Source organism: Oryctolagus cuniculus, chromosome 13 (genome assembly GCF_051225735.1).
Source record: "Oryctolagus cuniculus isolate XC-2025 breed Fujian yellow rabbit chromosome 13, ASM5122573v1, whole genome shotgun sequence".
In the NCBI taxonomy this organism is placed as follows: Eukaryota; Metazoa; Chordata; class Mammalia; order Lagomorpha; family Leporidae; genus Oryctolagus; species Oryctolagus cuniculus.
In genome coordinates, this window is record NC_142879.1 from 63,395,143 (window position 1) to 63,415,460 (window position 20,318).

The following is a 20,318-nucleotide window of genomic DNA, read 5'->3' on the forward strand; positions in this document are numbered from 1 at the left end:
TTTCTATTTCTGCCATTTGTCTGCAATTAATTTTAGTCTATCACTGTCTCGTATGGCCTTTAAAAATGGTCTCTGTTAATCTTCAAAACTTTTTCTCATCCACTATTCATTTAAACTGTTTGAAAGATATGTATAAAATGTCTATCACAGCATCAGTCTAACACATGACAACTGAATGGGAAACATCCAAGTATGTAGTAACTAAAAAGTCTCAGTACATTTAAGGAATTTTGTATTTTATGACTATGTTAAAAATGCACTTTATTGTATAACATATTGATAATTACTAGCCTAAGTTATGCAGGTTTCCTTTTTACCTTCATGTTAAATTTTAGTGCTTATATTCTATATCAGCACTATGCAACGGAAATGTTCTGTAGCTACATTGTCCAATACATTAGCCAACAGCCATGTTAACCACGGAACAATTGAAATATGACTAGTACAACTCAAGAGATTAATTTAAATATTCATAGATGATTAGTGGCTATTCTAGCTAGTTCAGCTCTACACAAACAGAAATCACATGGTTATTTACATTAAAAATGGCTTTCAATATCTTATACCTACAGCCTATAAACATGTAGAAAAAGCTGATAAAATTTATTAAGGTGGGCCAGCACCATGGCTCACTTGGTTAATCCTCCACCTGCGGCACCAGCATCCCAAATGGGTGCCAGGTTCTAGTACCAGTTGCTCCTCTTCCAGTCCAGCTCTCTGCTGTGGCCCGGGAGGGCAGTGGAGGATGCCTGAGTGCTTGGGCCGCTTCACCTGCGTAGGAGACCAGGAAGAAGCACCTGGGTCCTGGCTTCGGATCGGTGCAGTGCCGGCCGTGCCAGCCATTTGAGGGGTGAACCAATGGAAGGAAGACCTTTCTCTGTCTCTCTCTCTCTCACTGTCTATAACTCTACCTGTCAAAAAAATTTTTTATTAAGGTAGCATCATTATAGCTTCCATAGTAAATTAAACAATCAAGTCTACCTTTTGGTTAAAATTTTTAAATATTCACTTCAACTGTTAAAATATCTGTAAGTCTATTATTTCAGATAGTAAAATTCTTTAGAGATTACAGATGTTTAAAGTGATTAGGTTCACCATTATCAGAAAACCGCGGCATGGTCTTCAGCGCAAATATTTTGTAGTGTGTTTATTTCTGAGGTGAAAAACAGAAATTTTACTAAGAGGGAATCCCAGGCACAGACTGACTAGTGAAATGTGACATATTATTTCATCTGGAAAGTGTCTCTGTAATTTTGAGGGTAAACATTAACTAAAATAGATTAACATTTATTGGTATTTAATGGCTAAAACCTGTAAGCAATGGGAGTGTCCATCTGTATAAGCAAAATGTGAAGTATACATGTATATATACACAGAGAATTTAATTCATTCTTAAAAAGTAAGGGAATTCTGACATATGGTACAATATGGATGAAGCTCAACCAAAAAATAAGTAAAATAAGTCAGTCACAAAAGGATAAATACTATCTGATTCCAACTGAATGAGGTAACTAAGAACTGTCAGAATCACTGACACAGAAAGAAGGGTGGCTGCCAAGGGCTGTGAGAAAGAGGCAATGGAGAGTCTTTCAATGGTTACAGAGTGTCAAGAGTTTTACAAGATGCAAAATAATGAAGATGGATTGTGGCAGTGGTTGCACAAAATTATGAATGTGTTAAATGCCACTGAACCACACACCTAAAAGCGGTTAGGATGGTAACTTTTATGTTAAGTGTATTCTACCACATTTTTAATGGAGGAAAATATTAGTAGTTTTTTTTTAAAAAAGAATTATTTACTTTTTTGAAAGGCAGAAATACAGAACGAGAAGAAAAGAAAAGGAGAGGGATAGAGAGATCTTCTCTCCTTTGGTTCACTCCCCAAATGGCTGCAACAACCAGGGATGGGCCAGGCTGAAGCCAGGGGACAGGAGGTTCATCCGGGCCGCCCAAGTGGGTGTAGGGGCCCAAGGACTGCTTTCCCAGGCACATTAGCAGGGGGCTGAATTGGAAGCCAAGCAGCCGGGACTTGAGCCAGTGCCCACATGGGATGCACGGGAGGCCATTGCTTCTTTGCCACAGCACCAGCTCTAATACTGGACTGGAAATTTTAAGAATAATTATTACTAGGAAAAAATACTCTAAGCCCAAGTGAATATTCTACATCCCCTAAAAATCTACTTGCTCCAAATTTTCTTTTATCCTACCTTTCTTTTCTTTCTAATCGGGCTTCTTCCTTTTTCTTTTCCTTCCATCTCTAGGTATCACTGCATACTATACAACACATCCTCCAATTCCTCTGACCCTTATTCTTATTTCTTTGTGACACAAAGGACCACACACATAAAATTGAAGCATGTTCTAAATGTCTCATATACACAAAATCAAAAGTTAGTAGTAGTCTTAGAAATTATATAGTTTAAGCTCTTATTTTTACAAATGAGCAAATAAGACACTACATGGCTAGTTCAATGTCACATAGCTAGGGGGAAACAGTGCCAAATCTAAAATCAAGATCTAATTCATTGAGGCCAGCTTTGTGACTCTGACATGCCATATGGGCACTGGTTCGTGTCCCAGCTGCTCCATTTCCAATTCAGCTCATTGCAATGAGCTTGTATGATTTTTCAACAACAAAGAGACAACACGAAATTGGCTGGGCGCTGCAGGTAGAAGCTTAAACCTTCTACGTCACAGTGCCAGCTCTAATACTGATAATTGTAAGAACAATTATTACTAGGAAAAAAACTCTGAGCCCAAGTGAATATCCTACATCCCCTAAAAATATACTTGCCTAAAACTTTCTTTTCAGGATTACTTTCAAGGCATCTATAACACAGGATATAATAAGTTCAATGAAACACATTTCACCAACACTTACTGGAGCAGAATACAGTACATTTCATTTTTGAACTGTCATTTGTTTAATGTAACAATAATGAGTTGGAAACTCTTTTCAACAGCACATTCAGAAAATTTAAAAATGAAGCTAGCCTCAAATAATTTAAGAGTACTTTCCATAAACACACACAAAAACACTGATATCTGCAATTTAGTTTGAAATTCAGGAAAATACAAGATGGATTTATGAATGCAATGGGCAGATGAAAGTAGTACATAATATTAGTAGTAGAATAAAGGCAGTGGGTAGATACGTGGTGAATATTCTTTCAGGTTTCCTTATGTTTGGGGCTGGTGCTGTGGCTTATTTGGTTAATCCTCCACCTGCGGTGCCGGCATCCCATATGTCCTGGATGCCCCTCTTCCCGTCCAGCTCTCTGCTGTGGCCTGGGAGGGCAGTGGAGGATGGCCCAAGTGCTTGGGCCCTGCACCCATATGGGAGACCAGGAAGAAGCACCTGGCTCCTGGCTTCAGATCGGCGCAGCGCCGGCCGCAGTGGCCATTTGGGGAGTGAACCAACGGAAGGAAGACCTTTCTTTCTGTCTCTCTCTCTCACTGTCTCTAACTCTACCTGTCAAAAAAAAAAAAAAAATCCCTTATGTTTGAAAATTTTCATTAAAAAAACAAAAAAATCTTGAATAATAGAAATCACACTCCCCATAGCCTTTATGGACAAAACACAAAGGAACAAAAAATAACCTTCAAAAGTTATCTTCCAAAATAACTCTAATACCAAGAGGGTTTAAAATAGTAAGTTTAGAGAGTAAAAAATGAATAAAGTCTAATATCTAAGGAATATACCCAAACCTATACAAAAAATTTACAGCCCTAGAGATTTTTCTACTAAATTGAAAAAAATAAATGTATATTCAAACCAGTAGAGAAAACTACTAAAAAGAAACAGAAATTGAAAAATTAAAAATACCTAAAACAAAACTGATAAAATGTTCATTTAGATAAAGTACTATAAATCACTGGCAAGTTCTTTTTTTGTCACTCAAAAATTTGGCTTTATAATAAAAGGTTATAACCACAGACATTTTTTTTATTTAAAATAATTATGTTGTGTTTCAAAACCTGAAAATATCCATGACATGACTAAAAAAGAAGTAGGAATTTGAACACATCTTACAACTATTATCAAAAAACTAGTAAGACGCAAAAGCTGTTCCAGAGTTCTCATGTGATCTTTCAGATCATAAATATAATAATACAGGCCAGCACTATGGTGTGGTGGGTAAAGCCGCTGCCAGCCAGTTCTAGTCCTGACTGCTGCTCTTCCGATCCAGCTCTCTGCTATAGCCTGGGAAAGCAGTAGAAGATGGCCCAAGTCCTTAGGCCCCTGCACCTGTGTGGGAGACCCAGAAGAAGCTCCTGGATCCTGACTTCGGACCGGCACAGTTCCAACGGTTGTGGCCATCTGGGGAGTGAACCGAGGAGAGACCTCTCTCTCCCTCTCTGTAACTCTGCCTTTCAAATAAATAAATAAATCTTAAAAAAAAAAAAAGAAAAACCATAAATATAACAATAAACTTAGTGGAGTCTCAAACAAAACCCCCAAAGTTTTTTTAACGACCTTGACAAAATAATTCTAAAATATATCTGCAAAAATAAGCATATAAGAATAATTAGTGAATTCTGAAAAATCAGCACAATAATGGAGAACTGACCAGTCAATCCATTTATAAACAGATATTGTAAACCACCTATGTTATAAAAACATGGCAGTAACATTTACAGGGCCAAAAAGGCAAACAAGTAGATGTGCTAAAACAGAAGGCTTGGCTTACAATGCTGCATCCCAGATCAAAGTGCTGGTTTCAGTCCTGGCTGCTCTACTTCCAACCAAGCTTCCTGCTAATGCACTTGAGAAAGCAGCAGACTGTCCAGTACTTGGGCTCTTATAACCAATGTAGGAGCTCAGAGTGGAGTTCCTGTCTATTGGTTTTCCGCTGATCCAGCCCTGGGTGTTAAAGCCATTTGAGGAGTGATTTAGTGGATGGAATGTCCCAAGATCTCTCTCTTCCTCTTTTTTTCAAATAAATAAACCTTTAAAAAAAGATTCAAAAATAAATCTATTATATTAAAAATACATTTCAGGGGCCAGAGCCCTGGCACAGCAGGTAAAGCTGCCACTTGAGGTGTTGACATCCCATATGGGTGCCAGTTCGAGTCCCAGCTGCTACACTTTCAATTCAGCTCCCTGCTAATGAGGAAAAGCAGTGGAGGATGGCCCAAGTTCTTGGGCCCCTGCACTCATGTGGGAGACCCAGAAGAAGCTCCTGACTCCTGGCTTCAGATTGGCCCAGCTCCCGCGGTTGCAGCCATATGGGGAGTGAACCAGCAGATGGGAAGACTTCTCTCTCTCTCTTTGCCTCTGCCTCTTGTAACTCTGCCTTTCAAATAAATAAGTAAATCTTTCAAAAAAAGAAAAAGAAAAAAGCACCCAACATCTGAGATTTAAAAAAAAAATCACTTCAAATAGTAAAAGAATAATGTATGAGATGATACTGAGACAATAGCCTATAAATACCTAAATATATTTCAAATAAATGCATTTGTATGTAAAAATTTAAATCATAAGTATAAAAATATAAGTATGAATTCAATAAAATTTTGTGCAGTGATACTTCTTTACAAGGAAAGGTGAATGAAAAACGTGGCTATACACTTTAAAACTGTGGTTGGGTAAAAATAACAAATTTAGAAGGAAAATATCTGGGAAAAATGTTACAATCTATATGACAAACTTGTTACATGTTAATTACCACAATGAACACTTCTTTTGAAAAAATGTGCAAAGAACACATATACTATACAATTCAGATTAGAAATACAAAGGCCAAAAATGTGTTTTTAAATGTTCTTAAGGATTACTCATGAAATTTAATAAAGTTTTCTGATTATCAAGTTGGCAAAAATATTTAAAAGATATGTAATACCCAGCATTGTTGAAGGGCTGAACAAAACCAACTTTTTTTATTCTTTTTTTATAAAAATTTATTTAAGGTATACAAACTTCATGCACTTCATATATACAAATTTTGGAACATCTACAATGATATATGTTGGTATACACTTGGGAGGAGGGAAAGCAATTTCTTTAAAACATTTTTCAAAGGTTTCAGAATTCTTCATTTGTATCTTAACAATTCAATTCTTCAAGTCAAAAAAAATCATTGACTTGTACAGAAATAGTTAGAAATGCCCACTGCAATGTTGTTTACAGTTTTAAAGACATCCTTACATTTCCACCAACTGTAAACTTATGTAAGTAAATTGATAACATGGATTCTTAACACCATTAAAAATTAAAATCAGAAAGTTTAACCTTATATAAGTTTTACGGTTATAATACTAAATTAAACAAAAATAGCCTAGAATATGTAACGGTAGTGTTTCTGGCTACTGGGATTATAAAAATGTGTTCTCTTTGACTTGACAATATTTTCTAAATTTTCTGCTACAAGAGCCACTTTGTAAAAGAAGAAAACAGTATTAAAAAACAAAGTAGCTTTCAATTCCCAATGCATTATGTATCAAATTACAACTATATATTGAGCAACCAAGGCAAGTGATATTACATAAAGACCTCAATATAAATATTTTGAAGTTCTATTGCCTCAAAAAGCTTACCACAGAAAGTCCTCTATTTGCAGTCTTCCTTTTCACCAAAATAAACATTGCCCACTTTGTATCATCAGACAGGCTCATCCTCCTACCCTCTTGTTTCCTTAAATCAATTTCCAGCTGATTGCACTCAGCTGTGAATCTGCACTTTTTCTAATCCAAGTAATGTGACAAATCTTGCCACAAACTGTAACTAGTATACCTCCTCTTGAAGAGGAGGAGGAAAAATTAAATTAAAAAAGGAAAGTTTTCCTCCCTGGCCTGGGAAAAAAATCAAAGTAGGTCTGCTTCTTGCTTTCTTTTCCTGCCTAATTTTTATTTAAGTGTGCTGTTTAGAATGAAAGGATTAGTCTAGGATTACAAAAAGGTACTACCTCAAAGCCTATATTGTTCTATTCTCCCTAGCATCATGCCAGTTTCTCAGTCCCCAGAGACTGAGAAATGATGTGCAAAACCGTCCATGAAGATAGAATCCAGAAAGTAAAAAACTACTCTTCTAGAGTCAGAATTAGAAACATTTTTTTTTTGTCACCCTAACCATTATATATTTATCTCCAAATCTAAAACTATGGAGTTGGTATCATGCTTGAGACAGTAGGGGAAGGAGATCCCTGAACTTCTGTTATTAAGTGACATGCTCAGGGCCTGGTGCTGTGGCACAGCAGGTAAAGCAAATCTGTATCCCAAATGGGGGCTGGTTCAAGTCCCAGCTGCTCCACTTCTGATCCAGCTCCCTGCTAGTGGCCTGGGAAAGCAGCGGAAGATGGCCCAAGTGCTTAGGCCCCTGAACCTACGTGGGACACTGGGATGAAGCTCCTCCTGGCTCAGCCTTAACTGTTGTGGCTGTTCAGGGAGTGAACCAGCAGATGGAAGATTTTCTTTCTCTCTCTCCCTCTCTCTGTAATTTTTTTTTCTTTTAGGTTTTATTTATTTGAATGAGTTACAGAGAAAGAGAGGAAAGACAAGGAGAGACAGAACTTCCATCCACTGGCTCACTCTCTAAACGGCCGCAACAACCCAGCCTGGGCCAGGCCAAAGCCAGGAACCAGGAGCTTCTTCTGGATCTCCCATGGGGAAGCAGGGGCCCAAGTGCTTGGGCCATCTTCTGCTGCTTTTTCCCAAGCCCATCAGCAGGGAGCTGGATCAGAAGCAGAACAGCCAGGAATCCAACTGGTGCCCATAGGGGATGCTGGCACTGCAGACAATAGCTTAACCTACTGCACCACAGCACCTCTCTCTGTAATCCTGAGTTTGATATAAATAAATAACTCTTATTTAAAAAAAAAAAGTGACATGCTCAATATTCCACAGTTATTCTAAGGCAATTTTTGATTACATGTTCTTTCTGAACAACACTGTCCCTTTTGTTCACATCTCAGTAGCAGCGGCAGCAGCAGTAGCAGCAGTAGCAGCAGCCATACCTATTCTTTCACCTAGGCAACAGCAGTGGTCTATTTATGAGTAAAACTCTGTACAGGGCTTCAGATTTAATAGTGTCCTGAACATTCTTGTTAATTAAATCAGAATGAAGAAAGATCTAATGAAATTTTTTTTCAGAGATCTTTTATAAGGTACAAGAATATTACCTGACATAAGAAGTATTTATGTGACAAAAGGCAATACAGGTGATTGATCACTCCTTATCTCTAAAAATAATTTCCTGAGTTGGGTTATAGGAAACTATGCTCTTCTAGTTTCCTTATTCCTCACTTGCCACTTCCTTTCAATCCTTCTTAATGGTTACCCCTCTTTTGCTAAAGTCTGAAAGTTGGAGACTATCAATTCTCAACCTTTGGGCCTCTTCTCAATCTAATTATCTCTCTACCTAAGGGGTCCCTTTCAGTCTACTGGTGATTCTTGAAATTTGCTTTGCTTCATTCTAAACCTCTCCTCTGAAATCTTGACTTACATGTACTTGTTATGTCCACCTGGATGTTTTACAGACATTTCAAACTAAACAAATCCAAACTCTTGACTTTTAGAATCAGACCTAGCATCTTTCAATATTTTCACCAGGGTCACTAAACCATTAATATCACCTTGTCTAGATTATTCCACTAATTTCTTAGGTCCCCTCTTGCTAGCCCCAAAGTTTGTTATCCACAAAATACCCAGAGGCTTCCTTTAAAAATATAAACTAATTCTTTTGTCATTCTGCTGCTCAAAATCTTCCCATTAACTCCCACAGCACTTAAATAAAATCAATAAAACTTCTACCCAATCTCATTTCCTCCTACTCTTCCCTTTGCTCACTCACCAGCATTCACAATGGCCTCTTTGTTTCCTGAATTCATTCAATCCATTCCTGTCTTTGAACCACTGCCCTGAGTAGAATACTCTCCACCCAGATGCCTATAATGCTCCCTTCCAAACCTAATGCAGTTCTCAGCTAAATGTCAATTCCTAGAGAGAGGAATTCCCTAACCACTATAAAATAGTAACTATTAAGGAGTAGGATACTGTAAAAAGAGATTATCTTTCATGTTTAAAAAAGGAGGTGGGTTAAAATATATACTTTTATTTGTTTAAATTGAAAAGAATTCACTGGAATCATACTTAAGAAAAGAAAAATTAACTTATTGGATTGGAAGTGGTAAGTCAGATAAGGTACAACAGTAAAAGGACGTTTCACATTTCTTTTTTTTTTTTAATTTTCTGTACCATTTGAATGTACTTACTACTTGAAAATAAATTTTCAAAATAGCAATCTTCTATCATCCACTATCCCTCTACCCTGATTTTATTCATGGCAACTTCTCTTTATTTTATAACATATAATTATATAATTATCCATATTTCCCATCAATTGGCATCCAACTACTTTACTATCAGAGGACACAATGGATTTCTCCTTAATCAAAACAAAACAAATATGTAAATAGTTTTTAATTACTTTTGCATCACCTTCTCCCCCCCCCCAAGATATTTTATTTATCTAACATTTATTCCATTTATAAATCTGCATGGCTTTGTCCTTGGCTATATCCAGTACATGGCCAGGATGAAGACATAACTGGTCTGGCTTTATTAAATTTGTAAACTGCAAAAAGCCAGGAAAGGAAGTTAATCAATCCCCTAAATTATAGAATCATGACAATATATTTTAACTATGGCTACATTGAAGGTGATGAAATTTAAGAGGGGGTAAATATTAATGGGAGAGACCTACCTAAGTGCAAAGATATTGTTTTATATTGACTAAATCAGTGGTTTCCAGACATATTTTCCAAAGGTCCAGAAACAATATAAGGCTGTCTTATAGATTAATTAAGATGATGAACCAAACCAAAAGAAAAACCCATGAGCAATATCAGAGAAAACTTACCACCTACTAAAACTACTATTTCAAAAAGAAAGGTTATTTGCATTCTAACATTAGAAAAGCAGACTAACAGAAGCCAGCACTATGGTTTAGCAGGTTAAGTCTTGACTGCAATGGAACTTCCCAAGAGTTCCTGCTGCTCTGCTTCCATTTTAGCTGCCTGCCAATGAGACTAGGAAGGCAGTGGAGGATGCCTAAGTGCTTGGGTCCCTAACCCCAAGTCACCTCTCCTCTCTCTCCCCCCATTAGAATTTGTAAAAACATTACTGTTTATATTTGTCTAAATATTTTCTTGTTTATTATTTGAAAGGCAGAGTGACAATGAGAGACACACACAGAAAGAAAAGATATTCCATCTGCTGGTTCATTCCCTGAATGGTTGTAACAGCCAGGACTGGGACAGGCCAAAGCAAGGCCATCTTCCACTGCTTTCTGGGCACATTAGCAATGGAGCTGGACTGCAAGTGGAGCAGATGATACTCAAATCAGACTCTGATATGGGATCGCAGAGTCACAAGTGATGGCTTAACCTCACTGCATTACAACGCCAGCCCTGGTATTAATGTGGTTACTGAAGAGCTGACACAATTTTAGACTATAAAAATAAGCATATGACTTGAAATTAATACACTTACCCAAACTCTGCATTCAGATCATAACTAAAGAATTAAATATGAAAACCAGATCAGAACCAAAAGAGTAGCACCGACAAAACTGATTATGATAAGGTGTAGGTGCTACAACATTAATTTAGAAAAGATTAAAACAGGGCTGGTTGGTGTGGTACAGCAGGTGGAGTCGTTGCTTGGGAAACCTACATCCCTCCTATTTGAGTCTTAACTGCTCCAATTCAGATCCAGCTCCCTCCTAATAAGCATAGGAAAGCAAAAGATGATGGATCAAATGCATGGGAACCTTGCCACCAATTGGGAAGCCTGAATGGATTTCCTGGCTCCTGGCTTTAGCCTAGCCCAGCCTCTGCCATTGCAGCCATTTGGGGATTGAACAAGCACATGGAAGATCTCTTTCTCTTTCTCACTCGCTCTGTCATTCAAATAAACAAATCTTTTTAAAAGAGTGAAAACCTAGCAAGGACCTAATAAGAAAAACCTTAGAGGCCACCTTTGTAGCACAGCGGGTTAAAGTACCAGCCTGCAGCATGCCCACATCCCATATGGGTGCTGGTTCAAGTCCCAGTTGCTCTTACTTCCGATCCAGCTCTCTGCTATGGCCTGGGAAAGCAGTAGAAGATGGCCCAAGGACCATACCCATCTTCTTCTGGAGACCCAGAAGAAGCTCCTGGTTCCTGGCTTCGGATCAGCTGAGCTCTGGCCATTTCAGTCATTTGGGGAGTGAACCAGTAGATGGAAGTCCTCTCTCTTTCTGGCTCTACCTCTCTGTGTAACTCTTTCAAATAAATAAATCTTAAAAAAATAAAATAAAATAAAAAACACCTTAATGTGTCTTACTCCTAAAGACAGAACTACAACTAGCAGAACTTGTAGTAAAGCAGATGCCTGTTCAAGCTAAGCAAGATGTATTAAACTTTGTGAAAATTAAATAAGATTTCTTATGCTCATGGAAGTGTTCACAGAAAAGCAGGATTCAGAAACATCTCACAGATATTAGTAGTGAGTGGCATATTGTATAACATGACTTCCACAGCTGCCTTCAATTCTAAAATTTTATGCATCAGAATAAGGGATAAATGTTCCCCATCTAACTTAGTAAAAGAGATGAGTACAATTTTGTGTTTAGTCAAAATGACAAAAGTTCTGTTATAGGCTCTCCCACTTAGTAGTATGTGACACACAGGCAAAGCTGTTCACTAACTCTAACTCTGTTCCTCAAATTTTTTCAACTTTGAACGTGTAAAACATCTTATAAGACTGTAGAATAAATAAAATGTAAATGCACATAAACACACAATGCCTGGCACTTACTCAATACCTGGTATGTGTTATTCATTTGTTCAATAAATACCATGTTCCGCGGCCGGTGCTGAGGCTTAGCAGGTAAAGCTGCAGCCTGCATCCCATATGGGCACCAGTTCAACTCCTGGCTGCTCCATTTCCAATTCGGCTCTCTGTTATAGCCTGGGAAAGCAACAGAAGATTGCCCAAGTTCTTGAGCCCTTGCACTGGCCTGGGAGACCTGGAAGAAGCTCCTGGCTTTTGGCTTCGGATTAATGCAGCTTTGGCCATTGCAGCTATCTGGGGAGTGAACCAGAGGATGGAAGACCTTTCTCTCTCTCTGCTTTCTCTCTGCCTCTCCCTTCTGTAACTCTGCCTTTCAAATAAATAAATAAATCTTTGAAAATAATATTTTCTACATCATTTATTAATTATTGATATACCTAAATAATTACTTGTTCTGTGCTATGTCTCATTGGTTTTTCAAATCTAAACAAGGCAGCCTTGGACTTCTTTTTCACTTGTGTGCTCCGTGCAATCCCTCTTAATATAATTTTTATTAGCTTTTCTTTAACCTTGTGCCTTTGTTGGTTTCTTTTTTACTTCTGACATAAAAGTGGGCTTTTCCAGTAACAACACATTCAGCTAAAAAAAAAAAATTGCAGAATCATTTTAACTAAAGTGGACGGTATATCCAGTTTATCAACCACTCTACTAGACATGTTTTCTTAATTTTTTCCCCTCACAATGGTTCTCACTGCTGAATGCACTCATTATGAAATATTTGAGTAAATAAATCAAATTCCATTTTGTCAAGGATCGTTGATTATTAAAAATTTGTGTTATTAACAATGTATAATGAAATAAAGTTGGTCTCCCTAGTAGGGAGAAATTTCTTACAGAAGCAGGTCAACATTTAGTGATCAAGCCAATATTACCTACTTATCAATAATTTTTCAGATGATATGTAACTACTCTCTTATTACATCTGCAGAATAATCTCCAACTGGAAAGACATTTTAGTTGGTAATGAAACATCACAGTTTCGGTTGGATATTTACTACACTAGCACACTATTTAACCCCAAGATGTTTAAGATACAGAAGAAAAAATCATTACATATTGATTAAAATAGTATGAAGTATTTTTCAGGAACAGATTTCTGTTGAATAAAAAACATGTTCACAAAACCTTAAATACATACAGTATTTGGTAATGAACATTAATTATTATCAAATATAACAATAAAACTTTTTTCCGGTAGGTAAAAGGAACATGAAACTGATGCTTAGAACAAATGAAACAAATCACCAAGTACAGAGTTTCAAAAAGCACCTTAATACATACATACATACATACATACACACACACACGCACACACACACAGTGTATGCTTATGTTTACAGATAAATAGGACAGGAAACATGCAGATTATTTCCATACAAAATAATTTTGGAACACCATGAAATTTACCAGCAAAATGCATTTAAAGTTTCAATATGATTCCCCATACTGAACTTAATGACAGAGGCTTCTTAAATTGAAATTAAAGTGAAATAAATTCTAAAGAAAATATCTATTAAAATGCAATGCAGAATTAAAGAACTGAAATTATGAGTTGACATAAATAAAACCCCCTTTTTTTTTATAAAGTCGACCCAATTAAAAACAGAAAGATGACATTTCTCAAAGGGAAACTCTAAGTTGAAAACAATAAAATTCATTAATCATAGAAAAATAAGCTTCATAGCTTTTTAGTATGGAGAAATATTATTTTTAACAGTTCACAGTTGAACATAATATTATAAAATACTATTAAATTTCAAGAAATAATATTAAAATATGGTTACTAATAAGTAGAAGTGAAAACATTCCAACAGTTTGTTTTCATGAAAAGAACTGTTAGGGTATCTTCCCTTATTAGTAAGTTACTTTGTAAAGCTAAAATTCAGTTTCAGTAGAATTACTACTTCTACATCACAAAAAGAAGGACTAGATTAATACAAGTGAGAGAATTAAGTTTACTGTTACACACAAATTAAAAAGTACAGAAGCTTTCCATAAATGTTCACAGGGTGGAAGGTGAGGGCACACAGTAAAGATCACTCTGTAGAACAGACCTTGGTTTTATTTGACTGTGCTTTCTGTTAGCACATTGGCTTGGGCAGACAAATCAGTGAGTTTTAGTTTTTTTCAAGCGACTGTTCCGTTTAAAAAAAAAAAAAAGCAAAATTCTACAGTATCTATGAAGTTAGGAAGAACTAAGAACAGTGCTGGTTTTCACTTTTCAAAAAAATAATGGCAGAAAACTACAAAACAATTTGATAGCTGAATTTCTTCCTGGCTTTGAAGTTTACCCAATTAGGGTTGTATCAGTAAAGATCTAGAAACTGTATTTATAATATAACTCACACTACTCCTCCATCTTCTCCCCCAGCCTACTTCATTCTTTCTTGGGCTTATTTTACACAGAGACGCCAGCAAATGGTTACAAGCATTACAATCCTAACAAGCAAATCATTTTAAAAGACGCATTTTCAATCGCATGGATCATCCACTTCACCAAATTCCTCCCAAACGGCTGAATTTTCATGAAGAGAATAAAAATGAGCAAACAGCTTCAGAAACAAATACACCAATCCTTATTTTTGTTTGGATTGCTTTAAAACATAAAAGGGAAAGACGTAGCTTCATCTATTCCCTTAGGACCCATGCATGCGTTACCCACCCAGTGGAAAAAAAAACAATTCTCCTGGTTCATTTCCCTGCTACACACCCGCTCGGCTGTCAGGCCCCTTCTCGCCCAGCCTTCAACGTCATCTAGTAATTTTACATTGATCACCTTGACAGTGCGTGCACTCTGGCAAGCACGGTCCGTGTCTTCCCCCACATTCTTCGACAAAATAAATCAAAACTCTACCGAACGCCACAAAACAGAGATGCTGCGACTTGGGATACGAATCCCACGTCTTCCCGCCCGGTGTTAAGACACTGCTAGTATTTCTCCCCCTCGCAGAAAATGGAAGGGAAGCGGACCCAAAACGCTGTATTTGAATCTTAGGACAATGAAGCCGACAGGAAGTCGCTCTCCCTTCCCCGGGGTTCACAATCCAGCCAGCTAGAGATGTACCCCGGGTGCAGTCGCCTGGCAGGGTGCGTGACACCGCGTCTTCCACGCCCTCCCAACGCGTGCAAAGGGCCCTCGCCTGACCTCCCCCGACTGCCTCATACCCCAAAATCCAACCACACAAAAAGACTCGGCCCTGGGAGCTGCTCCCACTGGGGAAAAAAAAAAATCCCTTCCCCAGCGGCAGCGCAGCCATTCCTTCCGATGCTCCGCCCGCACCCCTCGCAAACTGCTCCAACGATGGGGGAGGGTTGCACAAAGCCGGGAGGGAGCTGCAAGCGATTCAGTACACTTAGGGGAGGCGGAGACCGCGGCCACGGGCCCGGGAGGACCCAGACGACGGCGGAGGGTGGGGAGCGAGGACCGGAGGCCATCGAGGATGGGGGGATGGGAGGAGCGGCCCCGCCGAGCCCCAGGTCCTGGGCGATGGGGGTGGTAACGCCGCGCGGAGCATCCGGGAAGGCTCTCCCTGCACCCCCGCCACGCCAGGGGCCGCGCCCCGAGCCCCCGGCGCAAATCCGAGCAGGCTGTGGAAAAGCAGAGGCGGCGGCGGCGTCCACCCCGAGGCAGCGGAGCGCATCACTTACCCCTCACCGTGAAGAGAGAGGGACCGGACGGGGGAGGCGGGGCGCGTCGCGTCCCGTGAGTCTCTCGCACGCCGTCCTCTCCCCCACCCCGTCGTCGTCGTCGTCGTCTCCGCCGCTGCTGCCTTCGTCGCTGCAGCTGCGGTCGAGCTCCCGGCCCCTCGGTTCCGCCGGGCAATAACGTTATTCCACACACGCCCCACACATAGCGGTAACGGCAAAGAGCGGTCGCTGACTGCGCAGGCGCCTGGGGAAAGGGCGAGGTGCTGGGCCCTATCCACTCCTCCAGCCCAGTCCCAGCGATCTCTTACTGCGCAGGCGCCAGACACAGACAATGAAAGGGGGTTGTGCGGAGGGTCTCACACGCCTTGCCTGCTGCCCACTGCGCAGGCGTGTCCCCAAAGACCGGCCTGAACAATGAAGAGAACTCTGGCTCTAGCGGGGACCTGCAACCAACGAGGACTACAATTCCCGGCGGGCAGTGCGCCAACTGCAAGAGGAGGTCGGGTTGCTTGGCATGCTAGGAGTTGTAGTGTTGGCCGCCTTTACAAGCCAGGCTGTTTGGGAGAGTTAGAGTTTCTTATTTCTTAAGAATTGGACCGTTTTGACAAATGTCGCGACCGAAGGAGGGTTCAGAGATTATTCGCTTCCCAGAGAAGCCTGAAAGATCAATTGCATATTAGTAAAGATCGAAGCGTCCGGGCCTTCAGAAAGTCCTTTCTGTCAGCCGGGTGGTCCGGACTGCTGCAGGACAGGGTGAAGGCGGGACTAGCCAGGCTGGCTTAGAGGAAAAGGGAGGAGCCCGCAAGCCGGTCTCGTGGCAACGATCTGTGGTAGCCAAACCGCCGAAGCCAACGCCAGGAGCGCAGTGCCCTCTGGGAAATGTAGTGCAGCTGGAAGGTTCTTAGGATTCTCGAGGCTGTAGAGCCAGAGCCTTAGAACTACAACTCCCAATGTCCATCACGAGGGCTCGAGGGTGGGAAGAGACCCCACGAGCTGCGTCCGTGGTTCCAGGCTCCCCAGTGACAGTTGCGGCAGGAGGCGGGCGGGCGCTAGGGCTGTTGTTGGAAGGGAGAACACTGGACGATAACCCACGTAACTCGCATCTCTTGGCCCAGAGTCTGTGCATGGCGAAGTCCCCAGGGAACTCTTCCCTGGAGGAGATTCTGGGGAAGTATCAACGGAGTCTCCGGGGTGAGTTGCTCCGAACCTCTGTGCCTAGGCCCTAGGTATCCAGGGCCTACTAGGCGGGAGCAGACCAGGTGCCTTAACGGACACCTCGGTTCAGCCCAGCCAGGCTGCAGAGGAAGAAGATGGATGTTACTGGTCTTTGACGAGGATGAACTAGTTTGCTGCTGTTTTTATGATTAAGCAGAGTTGTTGTCTTTTTTTTTTTTTAAAGATTATTTATTTGAAAGTCAGAATTACACAGAGAGAGGAGAGGCAGAGGTCTTCCATCCGGTCGTTCCCTCCCCAATTGGCCGCAACAGCCTGTGCCAATACGAAGCCAGAGCCAGGAGCTTGTTCTGGGTCTCTCAGATAGGTGCAGGGGCCCAAGGACTTGGGCCATCTTCTACTGCTTTCCCAGGCCATAGCAGAGAGCTGGATCAGAAGTGGAGCAGCCGGGTCTGGAACCAGTGTCCATATGGGATGCCGGCGCCCCTATTTGGTTTTGCTTCAGGACAGGGCGTTAACCCGCTGTGCCAGAGTTGTTGTCTTTGATTCCCATACTTACCTGAACCAACTCCGGATCTTATCACTTTGGGCAGCTTTCTCAGCCTGGGCCAGCTGAAACTTAGAACCGCTCTGTGCCACTCTCACTCAGTTGCCATGCTTTGCTTTTTAATCCACTGAATTCCTGACGTAACACGTTACACGTTCAGGTTTGGCATAGTGGACTGAATATATAGGACTAAGGGGGAAACTCACTAATAATTAACCACAACAACTTCGATTGGTTGGTTAGGCTGTTTCCATGCAGCAAATCATTTAAAACAAAACAGTTTGATGAGTATCCCCTATTTTGCACGTGGGGAAATCAAAGTTCAGAAAGGTTAAGTCAGGCCAAAGCCCACACAGCTGTTTAGTGACAGAGTTCGGTATTGAACTAAGGCCTGTCTTCAAAGCCTGTTTTTCTTTGTTAACCAAGGCATAATTACTGTTACTGAAACTTTGTTATCAATTCAGAATTTTTCAATACGGTACACTTTAAGTGATTATTTGTTGAAATGATGCCCGTACTTGTTGATAGCTCTGTCATTTTGGACAAGATATATAACCTCTAGAATTCTCAGTTCTTTTATAGTGGAAGTTACAGTGCTGTTTTCAGGGCTACCATGAGGAGCAAATGAAATAATCCATGTAAAACACTGATTTTCATGCGGTTTTAAAATGGAACGCACAGACAGAAATACATTGTATATAGGACACATACAAATAAACTAAAAGATTTCATCAAAGAATTTTTATTCTACTAGATCTAATACACTTTTCTATTTTGTGGCAATTTCATAACCCTCTACGTAATGACCCAAGTTTGAGAAATTATATAAGGCATGTGGGACGCTATTCAGTAAATATTAATTCAGTGTCTACTATGTGTTAGGCATAGTAGGTGCTGGGAATGCAAATAAGGAACGAGACAGAGTTCCTATCCCCATGGAGCCCCTGGATTACTGGGGGAAAAAATAATTACAGATGATTTTGCTGGAAAATAAGAGTAAAAATAAATGCTTGACACACAAGCACTCAAAATGTTAGCTGCTATTTATGCTTGGTGCTTGCAGCCAAGTGAAGATTTGTTTTGAGGTTAGAAAGTTTATCTTCCTATGACTCTAGACTTTGTTAGAGTTATTATTTATTGTTGCATCTATCAATAGTGTTAAAAAATTCAACATTCTCAATAGTTAAGTTGCAGAAGTAAAGGGATTATCTTTTTATTTTACTTTTTTATTTATTTGAAAGACAGAGTTACAGAGAGAGGTAGAGACAGAGAGAGAGGTCATTCTTCCGCTGGTTCACTCCCCAGATGTCTGCAATGGCCGGAGCTGCGCCGATCGAAAGCCAGGAGCTTCTTCCTTGTCTCCCACATGGGTGCAGGGGCCCAAGGACTTGGGCCATCTTCTACTACCATCCCAGGTCACAGCAGAGAGCTGGATTGGAAGAGAAGCAACCAGGAGTAGAACCCGCGCCAATTTGTGATGCCAGTGCTTCAGGCCAGGGCTTCAATCCACTGTGCAACAGCGCCAACCCCAAGGAATTGTCTTTTTTTATTTTTTTATTTTACAGGCAGAGTGGACAGTGAGAGAGAGAGAGACAGAGAGAAAGGTCTTCCTTTGCGGTTGGTTCACCCTCCAATGGCCGCCGCTGCCGGCGTGCTGTGGCCGGCGCACCATGCTGATCTGATGGCAAGAGCCAGGTACTTCTCCTGGTCTCCCATGCGGGTGCAGGGCCCAAGGACTTGGACCATCCTCTACTGCACTCCCGGGCCACAGCAGAGAGCTGGCCTGGAAGAGGGGCAACCGGGACAGAATCCGGCGCCCCGACCGGGACTAGAACCTCAGGTGCCGGCGCTGCTAGGCAGAGGATTAGCCTAGTGACCCGTGGTACCGGCCCAGGAATTGTCTTAATGAATAACTTCATCAGCTGTTCAGCATTTCAAAAGTTCTTAAGAAATAAGCACTAAGTTTTTTATTTGTAAGCAAGAAAAATCCTGTGCATGATTATAAGAATGATTTTGTCCTATATTTTAGACTGGTAAAGGATGTTTGTTTTCCATTGATAGTTTCTCCTAATGTTTCTCCTTTGACCTTATTCTGAGCCTTTCTGTCACCATTGAGGACTATTTAATATTAGGTATCTTCATGCAGTAAAGGGATTCATTTCAAACAGGCTTATGGTAATATTTTTGATACGAGTGCTACTGTTTTCAATGATTATAGAATGAAGAGTTTATTCAAAGATAATTTAAATAAATTTAGAATTTAAAGTGGTAGCAGTAAAAGATAATGAAAACACTTCACCAAGAACAAATAGAAGAGATTTAGAAAGCTAAAGACTAAAAAAAATTTTTAGTCATTATTTCATTTGTGAGTCAAGAAACAGAACCTGAAGTTTTTCTTGGATCTTCAGGATGCATTATTTGTTTAATAGTGTTAATTCTTTTATCTGCATTTATATACAATAGTTTCAGAAGGAAAAAAAGCAGAATTAACCCTGAACTTAGCACAAAAAGAAGTTCTTCACAAATGTAAGTTACCACTATTAAATAGGATAGCTCCCTTTAAGGTAAAATTTTTGTTCCTGAATACACAAAGTATGGTACAGTTATTTTGTTTGTGGAACTTCATTATTTTGAGTGTTTATGCCTATTAATTTAAGAGTTGTGTAACTATACAGACAAAATGCAGTTTAAAGTTCTTTTATTTGTCTTTGGTTCAGTTTTATTGATGTATTTGGTTTCCTGTATCCACCAATACTTTTCCAAGCTTCATCTAGTTCACGTTTAATGGAAAGGTGATAAACAGTCTCACTCACTCCTCCATTATTCCTCTGGCTTCAGAATATATACCTACAGCATTACTGACATCTCCACCTTTATATTCAGTCAGGAAGTAGCCATATGAAAATGTAAAATGCATTCACAGCTTTCCATGATAGTACTTCCATTTTTCATAGCTTTTCCTCATTACTTTAAATAAAATCCTGGTACATTTATAATTATAGTGTATTAAGAACTTGACATTCTGATGAGGAAAACAAAGCCACAGTTTACTTTTTCACTTTTAAAAACTTGGGTGCAATCTTTACCTGTCCTTGACTCTGATGAGCCTGGAGCAGCC

The 20,318-nt window shown here is 40.0% G+C and overlaps 2 protein-coding genes across 25 annotated transcripts in view; one reads left to right on the top strand and one right to left on the bottom strand.

The window, feature by feature from the left end:
• Window positions 1-15,623, bottom strand: part of CEP170 (centrosomal protein 170) — a 149,628-nt gene extending 134,005 nt beyond the window's left edge. The window contains 1 exon segment of the mRNA XM_051820776.3: window positions 15,481-15,623. The gene's annotated coding sequence lies outside the window, so the exon portion shown is untranslated.
• A 167-nt stretch (window positions 15,624-15,790) lies between these two features.
• SDCCAG8 (SHH signaling and ciliogenesis regulator SDCCAG8) overlaps window positions 15,791-20,318 on the top strand; it is a 267,441-nt gene continuing 262,913 nt past the window's right edge. For 4 of the 24 annotated variants that reach the window (XM_017347704.4, XM_051820794.3, XM_008268192.5 and 1 more), the window contains exon 1: window positions 16,484-16,671. Coding sequence is in view for 3 of the 24 variants with exons in the window: in XM_008268182.5 (XP_008266404.2) it covers window positions 16,605-16,671 (67 nt within the window). In the remaining 21 variants the exon portion in view is untranslated. Of the gene's footprint in view, window positions 15,980-16,452; window positions 16,672-20,318 lie in introns of those variants that run through there. The other 20 variants (XM_008268182.5, XM_051820786.3, XM_008268184.5 and 17 more) reach the window with 13 other exon arrangements.